The sequence below is a fragment of the Myodes glareolus genome, chromosome 21 (genome assembly GCF_982192425.1).
Source record: "Myodes glareolus chromosome 21, mMyoGla1.1, whole genome shotgun sequence".
Classification (NCBI taxonomy): Eukaryota; Metazoa; Chordata; class Mammalia; order Rodentia; family Cricetidae; genus Myodes; species Myodes glareolus.
Genome location: NC_142046.1, coordinates 42,195,690 through 42,217,487, shown reverse-complemented (window position 1 = coordinate 42,217,487; position 21,798 = coordinate 42,195,690). Strand labels below are relative to the sequence as shown.

At 44.0% G+C, this 21,798-nt stretch overlaps 1 protein-coding gene across 3 annotated transcripts in view; it reads left to right on the top strand.

The window, feature by feature from the left end:
* Positions 1–21,798, top strand: part of Ly75 (lymphocyte antigen 75) — a 124,591-nt gene that overhangs the window by 83,785 nt on the left and 19,008 nt on the right. Inside the window, exons 1-2 of one of the 3 annotated variants that reach the window (XM_087899997.1) lie at positions 8,955–9,113; positions 21,360–21,470. In XM_087899997.1, coding sequence (XP_087756123.1) covers positions 9,053–9,113; positions 21,360–21,470 — 172 coding nt within the window. In that variant the 5' untranslated portion in view covers positions 8,955–9,052. Of the gene's footprint in view, positions 1–194; positions 1,823–8,954; positions 9,114–21,359; positions 21,471–21,798 lie in introns of those variants that run through there. The other 2 variants (XM_087899998.1, XM_087899996.1) reach the window with 2 other exon arrangements.

The window sequence follows — 21,798 nt, the reverse complement described above, 5'->3', positions numbered from 1 at the left end:
AGGAAGGAAGGAAGGAAGGAAGAAAGGAGAGCAAGCAAGCAGTTTGGTGTTTAATGGTGGGTTTGGAATTCTGTCACGGCTATGAAAAATATTTAATCTGTATAGGATTTAGTATCTTACACACAGTTTACTGAATAGAATCAGAAACAGTGGTAACCGTCGCATTTCTCTTACAATGTCACACTGGATTCCAGGACCGGATTACAGAGGCATAGCCATCCTGTTTGCCGTGCTCTGCGCCTTAGCGCTCATCAGCGGACTCATTTGGTTCCTCGTGCAAAGAACCCATTTCCGCTGGACAGGCTTGTCCACTGTTCGCTATGAACATGGAGCCAATGAAGACGAGGTGATGCTCCCTTCGTTCCACGACTAACTTCTCCCACGAGTCTGTTCACTGGCACCAATGTTCCAGAAGAAAGATGGGCCACTCAACATTGTGCGGCAATCAGTGTTTACTCTGTTGCAAAGTAGAAGTCTTAGGGCCACTTTTAGTTGGCGCATTGCTCTGCTGAGGCGCCACGATTATGTAACCCGCTAGCCGCCATGCTAACTCCTCCAGTTACCAGAGCAGAGAGGATTTGGAGCCAAATGGATGTTCAGATTGTTTACAGGGGGATAAATGTAACTAATGTGAATTTTCTCTGTAAGAATGCAGTTGCTAAATAGATGTGTGCATGTCTTAATGGCGCTTTAACAGCTTCACAGAAAACTAAAACTGCCAATGCTACTAAGCTCCTCATAGACCTTTTAGTTTACATGAGCATAGCGCCAAATGCAAACTTAGTACTTCAGGCACAAACGAGTACAAATAAGATCAGCGATGTTTCAAAGTAGCCTTTCATGGCACTAGGGAAAAATGCTTAGAGAGGTATCCTTTTTATACAGAAAATGGAACCTCTTGGAAAATGTGTCTTGTGTCTTATATTATTTCAAAGATATTTATACCAATATCAATTAGTTGTAACATTTTCTGTTTATAATTATTCATATTCGGTGGGGTTTTTTTTTTTGAGAAAACAGAATTTAATGTGAGATGTTACTATTAAATTGACTAGGCATGCTGTATCAGCATGTGTTTGATGATTTTCTTTTTTACAAGAACCCAACTACAGATGAGATTTAAACTTTTACAGTTTATATATTTCACACAGCACATCAACTTTTGATGAATGTGTTATTTTGTTATTTTGTTGCCTTTTTACTGAGCAAAACATACAAGCGGTCTTTGAAAGGTGGTGTTTGCTAACTTTGTATTTGTAAAATGACAGAGTCTGTGAGTGTGCGATTTGAAACTTAGTGATTAATATGGAAATATTTAAAACCCAAATGACTAGGGGAACATTATTTTGTGGCTGTAATTTCCATTTTAAGACCTGGAATATATTCTTACAAGCCGTGTCCACTAAATAGGGTAACTGTTTTATTCATATTTATACTTTAGAATATTTTTGTACAAGATCCAGATTTATTTTGTTTGAGCTGTTTATACTATCATAAAGTTGTAAATAATTTTCTAAGACGGTTTTAATATGGTCTATAAATGTCCTCAATATTTTTATTGCGGCGCCTTTTAAAGGATCATTAAGAGTCTCTTCAAAGAACTAAACCAATGCAACTTGACTACAGGCCTTGCCAAGGCTGATGCCATGGTAAAGTTGTCCTGCCTTTTAAAAGTGTTGGAGTTGATCCTTGTGTGCAATGCATCTCTGAATTGATTGTGTACCATGTCTAGGATGATGAGAATGTGTCCTGCTATTACAAGTTGAGGTACTGAAGATTTTCAAGCACTATTTAGAGAATAAATCCCTATATCTCTAAATGATTTTACTCTCCTTGGCTCAGTGCTTCTTGTGTGTGTGTGTGTGTGTGTGTGTGTGTGTGTGTGTGTGTAGCACATGCACATGAGTGTATAGGTGCATGCTTCCTTGTGCACTTGTACAGAGACCAGAGGGCATCAAGGGTTTTTCCTCTATTGCTGTCTGTCTATTTGCTTATCTTGTAAACTGGAAGCCTGCCATTTTGTCAGAAAGCTCCAAGGATCCACTGGTCTCTGCCCAGAAATGTTGGTGTCTCAGAACTCCAGCATGTACAAAGCATGTACATCTCTTTACATGGCAGCTGGGGATTCGAACTCTGGTACTGAGGCTTGCACACTAAGTACTCTTACAGAGCCTTCTCTCAAGTTTTCATTGTGCCTGTCATCATCTCTCAGCAGGGCTCCCATCTGCGTTATGTTAATTTCTCATTGTTTGTGCTCCTCCTAGAGGATCCTTCATACATGTTCCCTCCAAGTTCAAATGCACAGTTCCAGCGATGATCTATTGGATAATATACTTGAAAACTTTTCTCAACAAGTCTAGAACTGCCCCCTAGTGGTTCCTTTTCCCATTTTCCAGTCCCAGATGTCTCAATAAGGCAACCCATTCCAGCGTTTTCTGGCTAACTAATTCAGTTACTACATCAGGTCTGGTCAAATTTGTCTCTTTAAGCCAGACACCTAAAAAGGCAAGTCAGTGGCCCCAATAAATAAGCATAGGAAACAAATACAGAAGCGTTACCAGCATTCACTCCCTTCCGCCCATCCCTGTCCTCAGACATCTGCAAAGTCTCCCTGGTAAAGGGCTGATGTATTGTTTTATTTTTGAGACAGGGTTTCTCTGTGGAGCCCTGGCTGTCCTGAAACTGTTTGAAACCAAACTGGCCTCTAACTCAGATCTACCTGCATCTGCTTCCCAAGCCACCATGTCAAGCTAAAGGAAAAAAAAGATTTTTTTTTTTTTTTTTGGCTGTATTCTTAGTAAGCTTCACATGTCTGACCCCTTGCTGAGATTTTTGTGGAGAATGTTGGATATCCCTATTCCCTTCATCTCAGGCTTCTCTTAATGCTAAAAACCCCCGTGGCAGAAGCAGAAACCCCATTGCTATTAATTAATGAAGAAACTGTATCTCACTTAGGAAGAGAAATTTGAATTAGTTCTCAAAAGAACGTCTTTTCAAATTAAGCCTTCATGAAAACTCTGTGTCAGAAACATAGACAAACATGGTTGTGACAGTGCACAATGTCAGACTTCACTGACTATTAGATCACAAGGCCCAGCAGTTTCAGTGACATGTCTGCTTCCTTCGTAATTCTGACTGAGGCAGACATGGCGTTCATCTGTTACAATCTCAATTTTTTTAAAAAAAATGCATTTTGTGTTTATTTTGTGTATCTTTGTTGGCATATGCACATGAATGCAGGTGGCTGCTGAGGCTAGGGGTCTTGGATTCCCTGGTTTGGGCACTGCAGACACTGTGAGCTTCCCAACAGGTGCTGGGAGCCAACCTCGGGTCCTCTGGAAGAGTAGCACATAGCCTCTGCGCTGTCTCCGCAGCCCCTGAGATCTACTAACTGGTAGGTCACCTATCACACATTACATAGTGTTATCTACCTATCTGTATGTATGTATGTAAGGATGGATAGATGGATGGATGGATGGATGGATGAATGGATGGATGGATGGATGGATGGAAGGAAGGAAGGAAGGAAGGATAGATGGATGGATGCATGCATGGATGGACGAATGGACGGATGGACGGACAGACGGACGGATGGGCGGGTGGATGGATGGATGTTACAGAGTGGCTACAAAGGATTCAAGAGACAAGATGTTTCAAAAAGGCGTAAGAAACCAAAGCCCAGAAGCCAGGCAGATGATGCTGGTCACATGTCCACCCAGTGCACAGTCATCATCATCCTCAAAATAGTCCACAACTGCTTGTGAAATAAAGCCTCTGAGGGCAGAGTACATCGGAGAAAACACTGCCTTACACTGTGTAGAGTGACTTAGAGGGGACCAGCCTGACCTCAACATAAAACCGATGATCGGTGCACTCAGCTCTAATTCCCTGAGTGTTTGATTAGAATGTATCTACCCCTCCACGAACTGAGTGTTCATACATTTCTCTCTTTCCCCCAACTAAGTTAATCACAAGCAGGATTTGAGAAACTAACCCACTTCACAAGCCGTTATTATATTAATATTAATTAATATGGAGAAGGCATAATTTTTGTCTCCAAGCTAGAAACCCAGAAGTCTCCTGTAAATCCTTTCTCATCTTCCCAGTCCAGCAATTTTCTCAGTTTGACCTGGACTTCTCACAAGAAGGGCAATTGCCGGACACCAACTATTATATTTCAGAACTTTGTCAATTTCCCTCCCTGGACCTAATGCAGATTGAGAATCATTCCTGGCCAAGGAGTCTTTTAATAGAAGATAGCATCAAGTTGGTACTTATGAAACAGTAGAGAGAACTGTTAGCAATAGGAGAGTGTGGCAATCGGGAAACCTTTGGTGAGCCTAGCTGGTGGAAATCCAGCAGCAGAGGGGAGCCAGAGTCCAGAGGGAGTAAGCAGAAAATAAAGAATTGGGAAATGGGAGAAATTGAGAAATACAATGAAAGTATGGCAGTATTCTGAGAGGATCTATTCTGAGAAAGTTGTTTACAAAATCTAGTAGAGATAGCCATAGGAGGAGAAGACTGGTCCATGGCAGGTTTAAGGGCTTCCTTCTTTCCTCCCTCCCTCCGTCCCTCCTTTCCTTCCAAAAGGGATGGAAAATAAAGGTTTGTTTCTATAATGATAAGGACCAAATACAGGGACTTAGCTGTGCATGCTACACAGATGTGTTGCCACTGACCTAGAAGCCTAGCCCTTAGTTCCTTTGGAAAGGCTATCACTATGTGGCCAAGGCTGGTCTCCTTATCCTCTTGGTTCAAAGTACAATCATACATCATCATGGCAGGTCCACGGGTTTAGAAGACAGGAGGAAGGAAAAACTCAGTTTCATTAAACAGTGGGTAATGCAGAGGAGACAGGGGAGTCATCAATGGAAGACAATTTTGGAGAAGAGGACCCAAGAGGGGTGGTTCTCAAATCACAGAAAGAGGAACTGGGCCGGCCTGTGATGAGGAACCATGACTTCCTCTCGGAGGCTACAAGGGAAGTGCTGCAGATAAGCCTTTGAAGATGTTCGTCCCTAGCTGAGAGTTGAGGGCCTCCATTTTCTTGTTCAGCAGAATGCACTACACACTACGTTTTTAGGAGGAAGCAGACGAAGCCTAGCTTGGAGATAGCAATAAAAGTTTGGTGTATACAATGAGAGGGTTGGGAGAAGACAATGAACAAGGTAAAAAGAAAAGGACTGCAGAAGAGGGATCTAAGACTCGGATGCACTGGGAATGACAAATGTTGGAAGAATGGAATTGCTCTTGCAGTCCTTAGTTATTGCAGTATACCTGACGGGGGTTGAGGGGTTTGAAGACAAAAGAGGCTCCAGGCTGAGAGCTGGCGGGGTGATGTAGCAGAAGAACGGGGTGGAGATTGATGGAAATAAAAGGGAGAAGTGGAAGGGGGCAGCAGATAAATGGAATGAGACCAGAGAGGAGATAAAAATTGGAGAGAAAAAGTTAAGGTGGGAGGTATGATTAGAGGGAAAGATGCCGAGTGATGCAGGAAGATGGCTTACGTGTATCCTGCATCCTCCCACAAAGCAATAAGTAATCAGTTTCGTGTCTGAGCAGGAAAAGAGAGGCAGTGTGTACCAGAGTTGCCTAAGGGAAGAACATGCCCTCCTTTAGTTCAAATGATAAAGTAAAACCTCTGCTGAAGTAGGTCACAGCTTAAATTAAACCAATTCATTGGATCGTCAATTCTAGTCCATATCTAAGATGTCTTTGAAAATTAGTTGAATAGAAACTAATCCGCATTCATGAAAATGCTTTGGAGCCCAGGATGGTAGTGAAGAGAACTTTCTCAATTGCATGAGTCCATAGAACTGCTGGATAGTTTAGTGGGCAAAAGAGTCCAAACTCACGATGTTCCCGTATTTAAACACAGAGTAGTTTTAGGATTTGCTTCCAGTGTGAATTTAGTGCATGAACCCGTTATTGACTACTTACTAAGACTGAAAATAAATAATGAGCAAAGTCTTGACTCTGGGCAAAGAGACTGAGCCTGGAGTGCTGGGAGTGAAGACCCACCCACTCTGTCTCTAGCGCTTTGTGATGCCCCCTGTAGGTCCTTTGGTGAATTGCATTCTGTATGCATTCTCACCAGCAATAGGCCGCTGCTCCACGTCTTCCCTCTTGGGATTTGAGTCATTCAATAGGTGTGTGGTAGTATTTAGTTTTTGCTTTAATTGGCAGGCCATTTAATGCCATCTTTTCATAAGCTTGTTTTCTGTCTGCTCGTTTCCTTGAGTGGGAAGTCTCTTTCAGCTTTGCCTAGTTTTCAGTTGGGTTGCTTGTTTTCTTTGTATGAAGTTTGACTTCATTTTGTACACCAATGACGTAAGGCTTACCCATGAATCCTTGCATCGTTCTAGGTCCTGTTTCTGGCTCCATTTATTAAAGCATAGTTTAAAGAATCTGCTTGTAATCCTAGCACTAAGAAAGAAGAGGATAGTACCATGGTTTGAATCCAGAATGGGATACATACATAGCAAGTCCTATCACAGACAAGCAAATGGACTTTAGAAAACATTTTATCAATTATTTGAGAATTTCATACAATGTGTTTTGATTATAATCAGTCCCTTCTCCCATTCTCCCCTCCCTTTCCACCCAATTTCCTTTATCTCACACCCACACCACCGAGTCCAGTTGGTATTGCCCTACCATTCTTGGGAGGGAGGCCTGCCCTAGATTGTGATTGACCAACTGGGAGGTGGTATCACATCATTAAAGAAAATGGACTCTCCCTTTCTCAGAATTATCAAACACTAATAGCGCCTCTGATGTGGGATTTCCCCTCTCTATGCTGTGATTATCATTAATGAATAAAGAAAACTGATTTGGCCTGATAGGGTAGATAGGTGGGGAAAACTAAACTGAATGCTGGAAGAAAGGAGGCAGAGTCAGAGAGAAGTCATGTACCCCCGCTGGACACAGATGCCAGAACTTTACCTGGTAAGCCACAGCCTTGTGGAGATACGCAGATTAATAGAAATGGGTGAAATTATTATATGGGAGCTAGCCAATAAGAAGCTAGAGCTAATGGGCCAAGCAGTGATTTAAATAATATAGTTTCTGTGTGATTATTTCGGGTCTGAGCTGCCGGGTGGTCGGGAAACAAGTGGTCTCCCTACAACACTCCTCATCTAGCAGTGGGACTGTGTGCCCACCTAGCCCCTCTGTGCTGGGATTTTGTCTGGCTTGAGCTGCCACAGGTCTCATGCTTGCTGTCAGAATCTCTGCAGGTTCATCTGTGCCTCTGCCCTGGTGTGTCTGGAGAACACTGTTTCCTTGGTGTTATCCACAACCTCTGGCCCTTCTTCTCCAAAGACCCCTGAACTTTGAGGGCAGGGATGTGCATGCAAGTCCCACTAAGTACTCCACAGCTCTTATTTTCTGCACGTTGACCAGGGAAGGGTCTCTGCTAACCACCATCTGCTGTAAGGATGTGGGGAGGGAGATATACCCATGGACAAAGCAATAAGCCACTAGGAGTTACTTTAATACTATCTCCATTTAGCAGAAGAGCAGTATTGTGTTCTCCCTTAGGGCCTATGACCTAGTTAACCACAGGTTCTTGGCACAGTGCCAGGAATGGGTTCCATTTCATGGAGCGGGCCTTATATCCAGTTGTAAAGTGGTTGGTTGCTTTCATAATCTTCATGCCACTATTGCAGCAGTAGGCATAGTTTGCTAGGCCCGTCGTTGTAGCTGGCAGGATTGACATCTGGATGAGATAGAGGTGTTACACGCACTCCTTCTCCTCCAGCCATGCACACAGCAGGCATCTCCCGGCACTGTGAAAGCTAACTGGTAAGGAGGAGGTTTCCAGGCTCGTACCACCTTGAGTTCCCCAAGTTTTGTGACTCTGGGATGTGGTGTCTTCAGCAACAGTAGTTTACCGACAAGTTCTGAAGATAGTCAAGCCTTAACTCATGGGGCTCTGTGGGACCCCCATGGCAACAGTGAACCAGTCCACTACAGTCACCTCCTTCCTAGTCTATTGCTCAGGGCCTCTAGCGGACATCAGGAATTTTCTGTTTTGGTAACACTTAATTTTTCCTGAGTTGAAATCGGACTCCAGAGTAATGCAGTTCTGAATCTGTCAACTCAAGAAGTAGCCCATTCTTGGTATGGGATTTTTTTTATTTTCTAGGTTGAGGTGTCTTTCCCTCTTGCAAGGTAACTCCATTAAAATCCCCCACCCCACCCTGCATAGTAGCCAGTCATCCCACCCCACAGCCCTTCCTTCTAGCTCCCATTCCAATTAAGCCCTTCCTGTTCCATTATCCTGCTTTTCTCTTGATGATAGTGCAGCTAGCGATGAAGTTTTTTTTTCCCTAAGAGACATAGTTCACTGGGAGGAGCTTGTGAAATAGGAGGCTCTGGCTGCCGACACCACCTTCAGCAAATGACCAAAGTACATCACACCTCGTCCCTTCAGTGTGACTCTTGCCAAAATGGCACAAACTGAATTCTATCGAGAAGAAACAGCAGACAAACCCAAACTGAAGGGCATTCTTCAGAGGGATCAGAACTTTTCCGGGACAATTTTTTTTTTTATTTTTTATTTTTGGCGGGGAGCGGGTGCTGAAAGGCCAAGAGTAGCGGAGGGTAGTCCTCGACAAAAGACATTGAAGAGACGTCACCTATGACCTATAAATGTAACGCTTGTTCCTGGATTGGGTCCTAGAACAGAGGTAGCTGTCAAATGCCACAAGCTCTACTGTGCTCCACCATTGGTCGGTTCCCTGTTCTGATCATTGCCCCGATGTTATGTAAGACGCTAATATTTGGAGAAGCTGGCTGAAGAGGTTACAGGAATTTCATTTTGCAACATTTTAGAAAGTCTGCGATTATTCAGTCCAAATGAAAAGTTTATCTTTAAAAGAGAGAAGTTGGAGCCTGCAGCGCGCCAGTCGCTTGGGACTCTGGACTTCCCAGCTCTGCGACCCTGGCCTCCACTCCCCCGCCTCGAGTGGGAGGTGTCGCGGCGGAGCTCAGAGCTCCGCACGCCCGACAAGCGCCGCCCCCGGCCCGCTCTCGGCGCCGCGCAGTCATGCCCCACGCCGCGCTCTCCACGCTCCTGTTGCTGAGCCTCGCCACTGCCACCGTCGCGGGTAAGCCGCCCCTGCCGCGCCCCCGAGGGCGCAGACTTCCCGTTCCCACCCTAGCTGGTGTCTCACCGCCCCTCATGCCCTGTGCTCACACCACCCCGCACCCATTTTTCTGGCTGGGTGCCTTCCAGAGCTTGACCCGGGGCAAAGGCCAAGGCGGAGGATCTTCCTCCTGCTTCCATCCACCGTGTCTGCATCCTCAGTTCCGACTCCCAAGACGGTTGGCTAGCTAGAGGGCAGGGGAACTTAGAGTCCCTGGCTGGGTGGCAGCAGGGAAGAGATGAGGCCTGGGGGTGGAGAGAGGAAACAGGCCCTGTCCCTTGACTGGTGGTCAAGTTGTTAAAACAGAAAAGTTCAGCCAAGCAATCCCTCATCAAGAGAGAAAAGAGGTCAGCCTTGGAAGCCACTACAAAGCGGAGTTAGAGAATCCCTTGCTCGGTTGGTATACTAGTGACATCTGAAAAAATTAGACATAATTGGTTACTTGCAAAATGACTCCTGAGGAAGACAGAGAGTTCCACCCACCACGTGTTTTTCTTTAAAGGAGCTTTCCGTGGAGGCATGTCGAAAGTATGTTAGTGGGGAAAACTCTTTCCAAAAAACACTAGCAATCGACCATTTCCGAGAATGAAAGGACAAAATAAACAAGAACTAAGTGAAAGCTTGTGTGGGCTTCAAGAGCAGGATTGTGCAAGAGATTTTCGCCTCCTGGGTTCCGCTGGACTTTTAAATGAGCTTCTATATGAAGCCTGCTGCCCGCGGGGAATGTTTTAAAGGCCCTGGCTGATGGAGACCAACTTACTGAGCAGCTCAGAGTTTGCCTGGCTCTTTTCCTGGGCTCCTGGGGAGCAGCTCTTAGGACCACTTAGACCATCTGCCGCCTAGCTGAGAAGCAAAAGCAAGATGTGCAGGTTTACGCCATTTGAATGGTTTACGTTAGTTCTGACTCAGGCTGTACTAGGATTTCTGTGACGTCCTGGCCGATTCTGAGCCCTCCTTGGGCACCCCTTTGTTAAATCTAATCCATCGGAACCTCTCCCCCCCTCCCCTTAGCTCACTCTCCACAGTTCCAGACCAAAAATTTTTTAAAAGTACTTTTTTTTTTTTAAACCAGTGAAATGGTACATGGGTAGAGATGCTTATTTTGCAAGCCTGGTGACCTGAGTTGATTCAATCCCTGAAGCCATGTAAATGTAGGAGGAGAATAAGAACTCCACGAAGCTAACCTCTGACCTTCCCGAAGGTACACTGCACACATACACATGTATCATACACACACACACACACACACACACACACACACACACACACACTCACGATGCTAGCAAATTAAAAAGGGAAGAAAAATACATTCTCAGCCACTCTGGAAAGACACGGCGTTTCTAGATTTTGGTATCACCTGTGAAGCTGGTTTGGACAGAGTCTGGTCTGGACAGTTCAGGCTTGCCGAGAGCGTGAGGCGGAGACATTCACTCTGCTAGTCAGCTTGTCTCCGTCAGGCGACTTGACTTTAAAGATTAACGTAAAAACGAGCACAAGTGCTTCGCTCACTAGTTAGCCAGCTTCTCTGGGCGTCAGGAGACTGGAGATGACATCACTTCATAGAGCTGTTGTGTGTATCGAGGGAGAGCCCTGTCTCGTCCCTAGGACCGGCCTGTGAAATCCTGGTCTCTTTCCTTTGGATCTGATCATAAAGCATGAAAGGCGATTGCATCCATGGAAAACATCCTAAGAGTGCCACTCTGTTGCTGTTTGTGGTTACCGGGCACATTTCCACTTGTGATGGAGAGAGTTTGTCAAGACTTAGAACTAGCTGAATGGCCAGACCTCACCACAGAAAGGAACGTCAGTGATCCAGCATAAAGTCTAAACTTAATGCTGAGGTGGAAATCGTTCTTATTTTCTCTATTACTCTGGAGTGGACTAGTGAAAGTGAGCTTGTTGGTTTTAGTTATTAGCTCAGAATTCACAGTGGGCCTAAAACATTGCTTAGCTTGCGAAGGTTCCGAGGCAGACCTTGGTGGAGCCTCTCTGACTTGGGTTTGTTTGTTTTCTGTGAACACTGTTGGGTATCTAAGCACAAGGTCTTCACCCACCGGGCCACCTCTCCAGATCTGGAGCCTCTCCGTAACTGTGCATTTGCACACAGGGATGTGCCTGGGACTACCGGATCAGTGATTTCCCATGAGTGACGTGGAAGGAGTGAGTATAAGTCACCCTCTGTGCTTATCATGTGGGTCAGAATCTTGGCCTCTGATTTTGAATGGCTGCTGCCTACAAGCAGTGGTTTGGGGACCCCACCTTCTGTCTAATGCTGTCTCCCTACCCTCCCTGCTCTCCACGGAGTTTCTCCACACCGACCTGGTGGGAACGTCAACCTTCTGTCTTCTATAGAGGCTGCTAACCCCTTTTTTTGGCACGGACATTCCTTCCCCTACCATTTAGACCTGTGTTATTATGTCATATCCTAAGACCTTCCCAACACCTCCTCTTGGTTATGGTGTTTTATCTCCAAAGCTTTTCTGAGTGTACTTTGTCTGTCTGTATTCTTGACCATCACTCTCTTCCCAGGAACAAGCTATTGAACAGCAGGAACTTGACTGTCTATATGGTTTTGTTTTATTTTTATGTGTCTTAAAACTTTATTTTGTAATAAAATGATGAAAATTGGATGATTGAAAAAGTATGGGGGAAGCTGGGCTATGGTGGTGCACGCCTTTAATCCCAGCACTCGGGAGGCAAAGGTAGGTGGATCTCTGTTGAGTTCAAGGCCAGCCTGGTTTACAAGAGCTAGTTCCAGGACAGGCTCTAAAGCTGCAGAGAAAGTCTGTCTCGAAAAACCAACCAAACAAACAAACAAAAAAAGGATGGGGGTCTTGGTTAGCTGCATTGTGGTTTGTTCCTTCTGCCTGAACTTGTAACTGGATTCAAAACATTTGCACCCCATAAATTCATAAAGGCCACTTTTTTCTCAACATCGTAGATGGAGCAGTTCTATTTCAGAGGAAATTATCTAAGATTAGATGTAAGAATATTTTTATGAGGACTGGAGAAATGACTTAGCAGTTAAGAGCACTGACTGCTCTTCCAGAAGACCCAGGTTCAATTCCCAGCACACATATGGCAGCTCACAACTGCCTGTAACTCCACTTCCAAGGGACCAGACATTCATGGCAAAACACCAATGCACATAAGATAAAAATAAATAAAAAACAAAAAGAGATTTGTTTATTTTTTAAAAAAAGAATGTTTCTATACATTTTAATTTTAGTTTTCCCAACAAGAAGTTCAACTCTCAGATAGTTATTATTTTAGGATTTCTTTCATTGTTGAGAAGCCTTTGAGAATTTGCGGCTGTGTTAAAAATCATTGCTACCACTCAAAGGCATGTCTTCCACTCTGCATGGCTGGGTAAGCTTCTAGACCAAACTCAGATGTCTGATCTGTTTGATGGCTGAAAACTCCTATAGATGGCTTCCGGCACAATACCTCACAAATCCACCCAGACGGTAGAAGCCGAGTTTGGCTTAAAATGAGGTCAAGAAAGAACAATCTTTGCATCATCCATGTCAGACATGTGATGGATAGCCATGATTTCTAAAATATCACAGGATGATTTGGATTTTGAGGAGAAACCAGAAGATTTAATCCATTAAAAAAAAAAAAATGGACCGGTGGTGCCCAGTGAGAAAGGTCCAGATGACGCACGTCTTGTGTGGATAAATGCATAGCAGCTCTTTGAGGATGGGTGTGATCACATCCGGGCCTCTGTTCCTCCAGGACTCACACGCATGTAATAGACAGCGAGCGCCCTCTTGCCTTGCTGAAGTTGGCCTGTGGAGGGTGAGTGAGCGTTAATGCGAGAGCAGAGAGTGTTATTATGCTGCCTTGGTCATACAAAATCCACTGTGGGGACAACATTTCCTTCTTCTAGGTAGGTGGGTAAGGCAAGGGGTAGATGGATGAATGGATAGATAGATAGATAGATAGATAGATAGATAGATAGATAGATAGATGGATAGATAGATGGATAGGTGGATAAATAGATGATAGATAGAGAGATAGATGATAGATTTATATAGATAGATGATAGGTACATATATAGATTTATATAGAGAGATGATAGATATGTAGATAGATACATAGATACATACATAGATATTTACATAGATGCATACATAGCTACCTACATAGATACATACATACATATATGCAGAGATACATACATACATAAATACATATATGCATGCATACATACATACATACATACATACATACATACATACATACATAAACAGATAGATACATACATAGAGAGATAGTTGGCAAATTTTTCTTATATTGGTGCTGGCTCCCTGGAAAATTCTAATACAATAGCCAGTAGGCTATTTCAGAAGTGAGGGAGTGTGACAACCAAGACTGCATTCTATGAAGCTTTTCACTTCTGCCTTGCACCACGAATCCCTGACTCTTGGGAAGCCAGCTGCTTGATTACTTTTCTCCTTGCTGGGACCAAATATCTGACAAGAACAACTTAGTGGAGGAAGGATTTGGTCTCCCAGTCTGAGAATAAAGTCCGTCATGTGGCAGGACTTTGTGGCTGGGACGGGAGGAGTGTGAGGTTGCTGCCCCTCGTGTCTCAGTAGACCAGAAAACAGAAAAGACAGACGTCAACCCACATCTTGCAGCTAGGCACCGTTTTTAAAAGTTCCACAACTGTCCAAAACAGAGCCACGGCTAGGGACTGAGTCTTGAAACACATATACTCAAACCAGGGCATTCACACTTGGTTTCCATAGGCTGGTGGCCATCTCATAATGCAAAATGCACTCAGCCAAACTTCTAGCGTCCTCGTAGATTCACATTCCCAGTGCTGTTATAAACTCTTGTCTTTGAGTCCCTGTTTTTTTGTTTGTTTGTTTGTTTTTTGTATTTTTTTTGTTTTTTGGTTTTTGTTTTCATATAATTGGTGGCTGGAGAGACAACTGTGGGTACTAGGAACCGAGCTCTTATATTTTTGGTTGTGAGCCTAGCCTTTAACGGCTGAGCCATCTCTCCAGCCCAAATCTATGCTCAGTCCTAATGCCCCCCCCTTTTATTTTGACAAGGTTTCTCTGTAGCTTTGATGCCTGTCCTGGAGTTAGCTCTTGTAGACCAGGCTGGCCTCAAACTCACAGAGATCCACCTGCCTCATGCCTCCCGAATGCTGGGATTAAAGGCGTGAGCCACCACCACCCTGAGTCCCTGTTAAGTAGAAAAACAATTCTGTGTTTTTAGTATACAGTAGCAGTGAATATCTCTTATTTCTAGATGAAAGGTAGCAAGGAAATGCTGGACCAAAGCAATACTGAAACCCAACAGGGCAGGTACCAAATCCGCAGCTCCATGTCTGGCAGCTGGAAATCCAACATCATGGCAACAACTGGTCTCCAGCAAGCTTTGGTAGCCCTGTCCCTCCAGCCTACAGCACACGTGATCATTCCCTTGGATCAGCTGCACTCAGTGTCAGCAGCTTTAGTTGGTAGATGTGCCATAGGCATCTCCAATATCCTAAGATGGTTAGCGTAACCTAGGCTCCACCTTCATAGCTATATACAGAAGTTCCAAGCTCCATGCACAGACTCTGACCATATCACGCATTTCCTGGCTCTGGTAGCTTTCTAAAATATTGGCACAATCCTCCATGAATCTCTCTTTGGCTTGTGTCTTTTATGTCTACAAAAACAGCACCATATAGGCCATGGCAAATTCTACCAGATGAGAGCCTGGCCCTCTTTGACCACAATCTACAGTAGCCTTTCTGTATCTCTCAGGCTGAACAGAATACAACACTTCTCCAGGCAGCTTGGCTGCCCAAAATGATTTTTCTTCAGAAATACTGTTTCAAGTGAAAGTTCTTAAAATGGGTTTGCACTGCTATAGCCCTCAAGGGATTGAGTCTTGGTCTTAGGGTGCCTTTCCTACTGACTCCATGAGAAGTGTATGGGTGGGGAGGACCCCTTGATAACACAGACCTCATTAGCGGTTACTGATTCTATATCCACACCTGCCTTGGCCCAGCTTCTACCTCCACTTTCTATTAATGAACTGCACGTTTTCCATACCCTTGGGCTTCACTTCCTGCCCACTGTCACTGGAAATCTAGCCAAGAACAATTAGCAGTACAGCCACACCACAACCTGAACACCATGTCGTCCTGAAATTTTCCCGACCAAACAAATCAGTCCTCTGCCTTTTAATTCCCCCTGATTCAAGTTTTCAGGATGGAGGCAAAATGAGGCCAGTTTCTTTGTCAGACTATATAGCACTATTGGTCTCTGAAACCACATGATCACAACTTCTCTGCCTATACTTCCTTCATCATCCTTCCTTCCCGTCTGTACTTCCTTCATCATCCTCCCTTCCCATCTGTACTTCCTTCATCGTCCTTCCCGTCTGTACTTCCTTCATCATCCTCCCTACTCCAACTGGGATCACCCCTTAAGCACCGTTTAAAGCATTCTAGGGCTTCTCTAGCCTCTAGCTTCAAATTCTTCCACTTTTTCTCCTATAAACCTAAAAAATATAATCAGGTTTCTCCCAGCAGCAACCATGACCCCAATTCTCATCATCAATTTTATGTATTAGTTACTGTTCTTAGCTATGACAAGACACCTGATTAGAGCAAGCTAGGGGAAAATTCATTTGGTGCAGTTTGAGAGTCTAGTCCAGCATGGAAAGAGAGGCATGGTAGTAAGGATGGCTCGTGACTCCGGTAGCAGGAGTGTATGGATGCTTGCTCATTTCTCTCATCCAGAAAGCATAGAGAGAACAGGACAGGAAAGATCCACACAAAACAATGCCACTTGCTTGAGGATTAAATGATCCAACACATGAATCCATAGGGGCCATTTCACATTCAAATCATGATATATAGAACCTCCTCTACACTACTGTGGTGAGAAACTGAGGTCTCCATGCCACACCAACTCACCGTTCCTAGGAATCTGCCTTCTCAGGACCAGTATTCCAGCTGTATTTGAGTGTTGAGATGACTGCTGCCCTAGCCAACACGTTCACTGTGTCTGCGTGGGAAAACCCCAGCCTGACAACCCACTGCTTCCAGTTCTTAACCAGAGACACTAGCTGAGGTGCCATTTCTTGCTTTAAGCTGATCATTTGTTACACAGAGGAAGATTGCTAATACGTTAGACTATTAGCTCCAGTTTGACGTAAGATAGAGTTACATGGGACAGTGCGTCTAGGGATTATCTCAATTGCACTGAGGTAGGGAGATTTACATCTATTGTGGGTGGTCCCATTGGTTTCTACGGGGACTGTAGAAGTGAAGAAACGCTAAGAGGTAGCAGACATTGATAGCTCTCTGCTTTCTGATTTATGGGGGCCTTGAGTACCAGCCACGGCACCCCCTCAGGGCTCAGAATAGGATATCTATGGCAAGTCAGGATCTGAGGGTAAAAAAATTGACTCAAGCATGTTACCTCTGCTTGTTCTTTGTTTTCCAGGCAAGGGGAAAAGGTGAAGAGAAACAACGATCTCCACGAGGTTTTTAGTTTTTACGATGTAGTTGGAAAGATTCTGTAGGAAAAGACAATGATATCACACACATTTTGGCTTATGAAAAGGGGCAGGTAGAACCTGATAAAGCAATGCTCCGGAACAGGTGACACCAGCCAGGAAAGAGCCAGCATCCAAAAGGGAAATATCTGTCATTCCAAGCCATTAGATGAAGTTACTAAATGTCCCTGAAACTGGATTTCACCCACACCCAGACCTGTTGTCTGGTAAGGGAGGCACGCCACCTTCCTGCTCAGTGCTCGTCTTCTATAGAAATTTCTTTGTGGTGTGTTAGTAAATAACTTTGTGGGATTGACTCTATGTAAATTTGACTGTTCGCACAAAAGAGTGAATGTTATCGCTCTAAGGCCTCATGGTGTGGGGGGCATGGAAAGGAACTGGAGCAGAGGACAGCCTAAGTATAGACCAGAGATCCTGTTGGAGTCAGACTTTTCTCCACAACCTAATTTGCTTGCCCAGAGCCATGCACCGCCTCACTCCTACGTGTGCTTTTCTGGGCTGTGTTCCGCACAGCACAGGACTTGTTACTTATGATATAATTAGATTTAAGGCCGGATCTCTGCTGACTCGCAGTCAATAATCCACTGAGGAAATAGGTGGCTACAATAGAAACCAATACTGAGTGTGTTCAAGACATCAGGTGGTAGGTAGCACAGCCTCTTTTGAATAAGGATGGCTAGCCGTGGGTCCTGGTTGTTTGACACAGTCTTATGTAGCCCTGGCAGGCTAGGACTCGCCAAACCTCTTGTAGCTTGTGTGTTTTTACCTCTTAATAGTGTTAAAACAGTAATAAAATTTCAGCTGATCTCAGCATGAATTTTGAGGCGGGAGAGAGAGTATAGCTACAGTATTCTCCAATCCAGTGCTTCCTAGTGTGAACCATGCAGGACGGTGAGCCATGCAGAGAAGGCTCAGGAAGACATTGCTTGTTATTGCCAGAAGGCTGTAAACTGGAAGCTAGCCTCACATTCACCAGTGAAACAATGCACACATTGTATAACAATGAGAGATGATAACCCACAGATACAAACTACAAAACACGTGACTCTCATAAAAGTGATATTTGTCAGAAGAAGCTAGACACAAGAGTACATTGTGCCATGCCTGATTTTATTACTGTAAAGTCCAAAACAAGCAAAATTGACCCATGGTGTTCAAAGTTAGGGAAATGATTTCATTTTGAGAAGGGGTGTTAACCAAAAGTGGATAATATTGTGTTTCTTCATTTTGCTGATGATTGGGTGAGTGTGTTCTGTTTATGAAAATTTACCAAGCTGCATAGTTATGGCTTAGGCTTTTTTGTGCTGCGTTCGATGAGAAGTTTCCTCTTAAAAAAGAGTAGTAGTGTATAGTACTGGCAGTGAGGTCGATTGAGTTAAATTTGGGGCTGGGAGAAACTATGGAGTTTCAGAAAGGAGCAGATGAACTCGGGGTAAAGCCTTCGAAGAAGACGGAAATAAATTGGTATGTGAAGGTGAAGAACAGGATGTATGCGCTCAGCCAAGTGTTTTAAGTTCTTACTGTAGGTCCCTGTCCAAGGAAGGAAGACATCAAGAGTGACCGTGGTTGATGAAAAAGCTACACGTTATGAAAATCTTGCCTCAGACTTTGTGCTGGGTGGTTTGCACGCTTTATGTAACGTTAACAACAGTAATCCAGCTGTCTTAGCTAGGGTTTCTGCAAAAAGACACCATGACCACAGCAACTCTTATAAAGGGAAATGATTTAATTAGGGCTGGCTTATAGTTCAGAGGTTTAGTCATTGTCATCATGGTGGGAAGCATGGTGTCACAAGGCAGATGTGGTGCTAGAGAGGTAGCGGAGAGTTCTGCATCCAGATCCAAAGGCATCGGGAAGAGAGGGAGACCTGGGTTTGGCTTGAGCATCTGAGGCCTCGAAAGATAACCCTAGTAACACACTTCCTCTAACGAAACCATACTTACTCCAGCAAGGCCTTACATTCTAATAGCGCCATAGTGCCCCTCCCTATTGGTCTATGGGGGCATTTTCATCCAATCCACCACACCAACTAGTAGATGTCCATGCTTTTTATCCCCTCAAAAAAGCAGGAAACCGGATAAACAGAACAGAAAACATTTCTGTCGTCTAACGCTTGCTCTGTCTGCTCATTTGCATCGACAATGAATGGGGGCTTAGGAGAGAAAGGCCTGTGTGGTAAAACTGCTGGTGAGAGCTGGCACTCCAGTGCTGACGTCTCAAAGGAGGCGATGCAGAAAAGGCGTCTGGTCCTCCCAGGATGAAAAGATGATGAAAATGCTTCACGGCCTGAAAGTAGATTTAAAGACATTAAAGTCTTTCTTTTTTAAAAAGGCCAGATGTTCACAGAAGGAGCAGAGGCATAGGGTGAAGCAGAGGTGGCTGAGTGCTGCTTCTCAGGAAGAAAGGGCTCCTGGCTGCTCCGGTACAGCCTTCCACTAAAGTACCTTGTTTTCAGGCCCCCTCGACTTTCCTCCTGTCCATATCTGTCACCTCCAACCCCTCAATCTTTCTGGATGTTATTGCTTTGTAAATCTTAGGTTCATGCCACCAGGTTGTCGCAGTGTGTGATGCAAGTGTTTATAAAACAGTCAAAGACTGGCAAGATGGCGCAGCAGGTAAAGAAAGGTACCTGCCACTGAGCCTGAAAACCTAGGTTTGCTATCGTGAACCCACATGGTGGAAGCAGAAAACCGACTCCTGCAAGCTGTCCTGTGCCCTCCACTTATGTACACTGTGGCATGTGTGCATGGATCTGTGCATGTGTCATCTAGCATACACACACTGAAAAAAAAATGTGGTTAGTTTTTTTTGAAAAGATATCCAGGCATGGTAGCACACGCCTTTAATCCAAGCACTCAAAAGGTAGAGGCAAGAAGATCTCTGAGTTCAAGGCCAGCCTGGTCTACAAATAGAGTTTCAGGACAGGGCTACAGAGTGAGACCCTGTCTTGAAAAAACAAACAAATAAACAAACAAGCAAAAGATAATAGGAAGGAAAACTACTTGTACGTAAAATGAATTGTGTCTTAGAGTACTTCCTCGTCCTAGAATATTTTGGATAAATTTACTATTACAAGTGGCAAATGCAACTCACACTTGGGATGATGATTTAAATTGAAGTAGGCTTGAGTTTGTCCTGACTGACATATGAGTGGCCTGAATTAGTGGATCCCTCCAATGTGAGTATGACGCCTCCATCTTGTTGCTCTGGCGTCCTAGGGTGCTTCCCTTGGCCACATGGTAGCTAATATCGTCTAGCCAGCAAGTAAAGGAAAATACGGCGCGGGAAGAAATCTTGGCTGACTTCTGCCCACCCCTCATCCTCCAGAAACCTGGGAAATAACCTGTTTTGGTGGCAGTGAACTCTGTTCCATCAGAGGCCGAGGTTAAACATCAGGGGTAATTAAGGTCATAGTTTGACCTCAGTAAAATCAAGAATGTTGACTCAATTGATCGTACTGTAGCTGATTACTCAACTCTGACCTCCCTAGGAGTGCTTGCTTCTATTACTCGATATTAGATTATAACACATACAGAACTTAAAACTATATAGGTGAGATCTTGCCAATTTTATGGAAACTTGCAAGAATATGTAAGCTTAATATTTTTTGTTCAGTTGTCCACTAAAATTAACAAATCCTTTTGTAGGCTTCCAATTTGTTTCTGTGAAATCAAGTTCTTTTTTGCATGATGTTCTTTTGGGTCCTAGGCTTAAAAGTTCTATATCCTCATAATGAACAAAAGAAACGAGGGTAGATATAGGACAGCCTTCCTAAATAGCGGGAACAGAAATGCTGAGGTTCAGCTTTAGAGAGCTATACAATCCCTATCAATAAAATACTAAATTAAGAGTATACAGGGCAAGCCAGGTGGTGGTGGCACACACCTTTAATCCCAGCACTCAGAAGGCAGAGACAGGTGGATCTCTGTGAGTTCAAGACTAACCTGGTCTACAGAGTGAGTTCCAGGACAGCCAGGGCTGTTACACAGAGAAACCCTGTCTTGAAAAACAAAACAAATTAAACAAAAACAAGCAAACAGAAAAGAACATACAGGGCTTGAAAAATACAGCCGAGTGGGAGGTCACATGACCAAGTGTACGTGAAACCCCAAGTTCAGTTCCTAACCCCACCTCTCACACACGCAACATACACACACTCAGGAAGAAAATGAAAGAAGACAATTTGAACATCAGTCTTGTTTGCTTGCGCAGCACTAAAATTGCCTGGATATTCATAATCTAGATGCCATCTTCTGTTCTCGTAAGTAGAATTCTAACAAAAGGATTTGGCAGAACTCTTAAGACTTTTAAAACTATTGTTATATTTGACGGAGATAGACTTCAGAGAGGCTTTGAGGTCTGACTAGTTGACTTCTTTGAAGCCAGTTGGCTTGGCAATGACACCTAATTTGCATGTCTGAATTGCTAAACAGTCAACATGCCTGTAACTGCCCTGCAATGTCAGAAGTGAATCATCGACACATTTTTTTTCCTTTATGTAAAATGGAGAAAAATGAATTCCTTTACCCTGGTTGATTTCTTGTTTTAACAAAGGAAATGACTTGTGTGTGTGTGTGTGTGTGTGTGTGTGTGTGTGTGTATCAACTTTTAATATGTAATATCCTTAGCATCAAGAACTCAGATTAATGTTATTTTTCTTTTCCCAAATAGACTGCCCTTCATCCTCCTGGGTTCAGTTCCAAGGCAGCTGCTACACTTTCCTTCAAGTTACCGTCAATGTGGAAAGCATAGAAGATGTCAGGAACCAGTGCATTGGCCACGGTAAGGAACTACTTTAAAAGTAGTAGCGATCCTGGTATCTTCGGATGCACGGATGTGGATGTCATTTATGATGTACACAGAAATCTCTCTGCACCTCAGAACAAATTCCCAACGGAAATGGATTCAAGGAGCAAAGCAAGAAGGAAGGTTGGGAAGATGAATATGGGTAATTCATCCCTTGGTGAAGAATCCAGGGACACGAGAGCTGCCGCTGTAGAACAATGTTACGCAGCAGGAATGAGTTTTATGGTGGCAGAAATAGCACTCAGCTTGTCTGAGTCCTATAATACGGTTCTGGTTCTTAATGTTCACCTACAGTTACTGACAA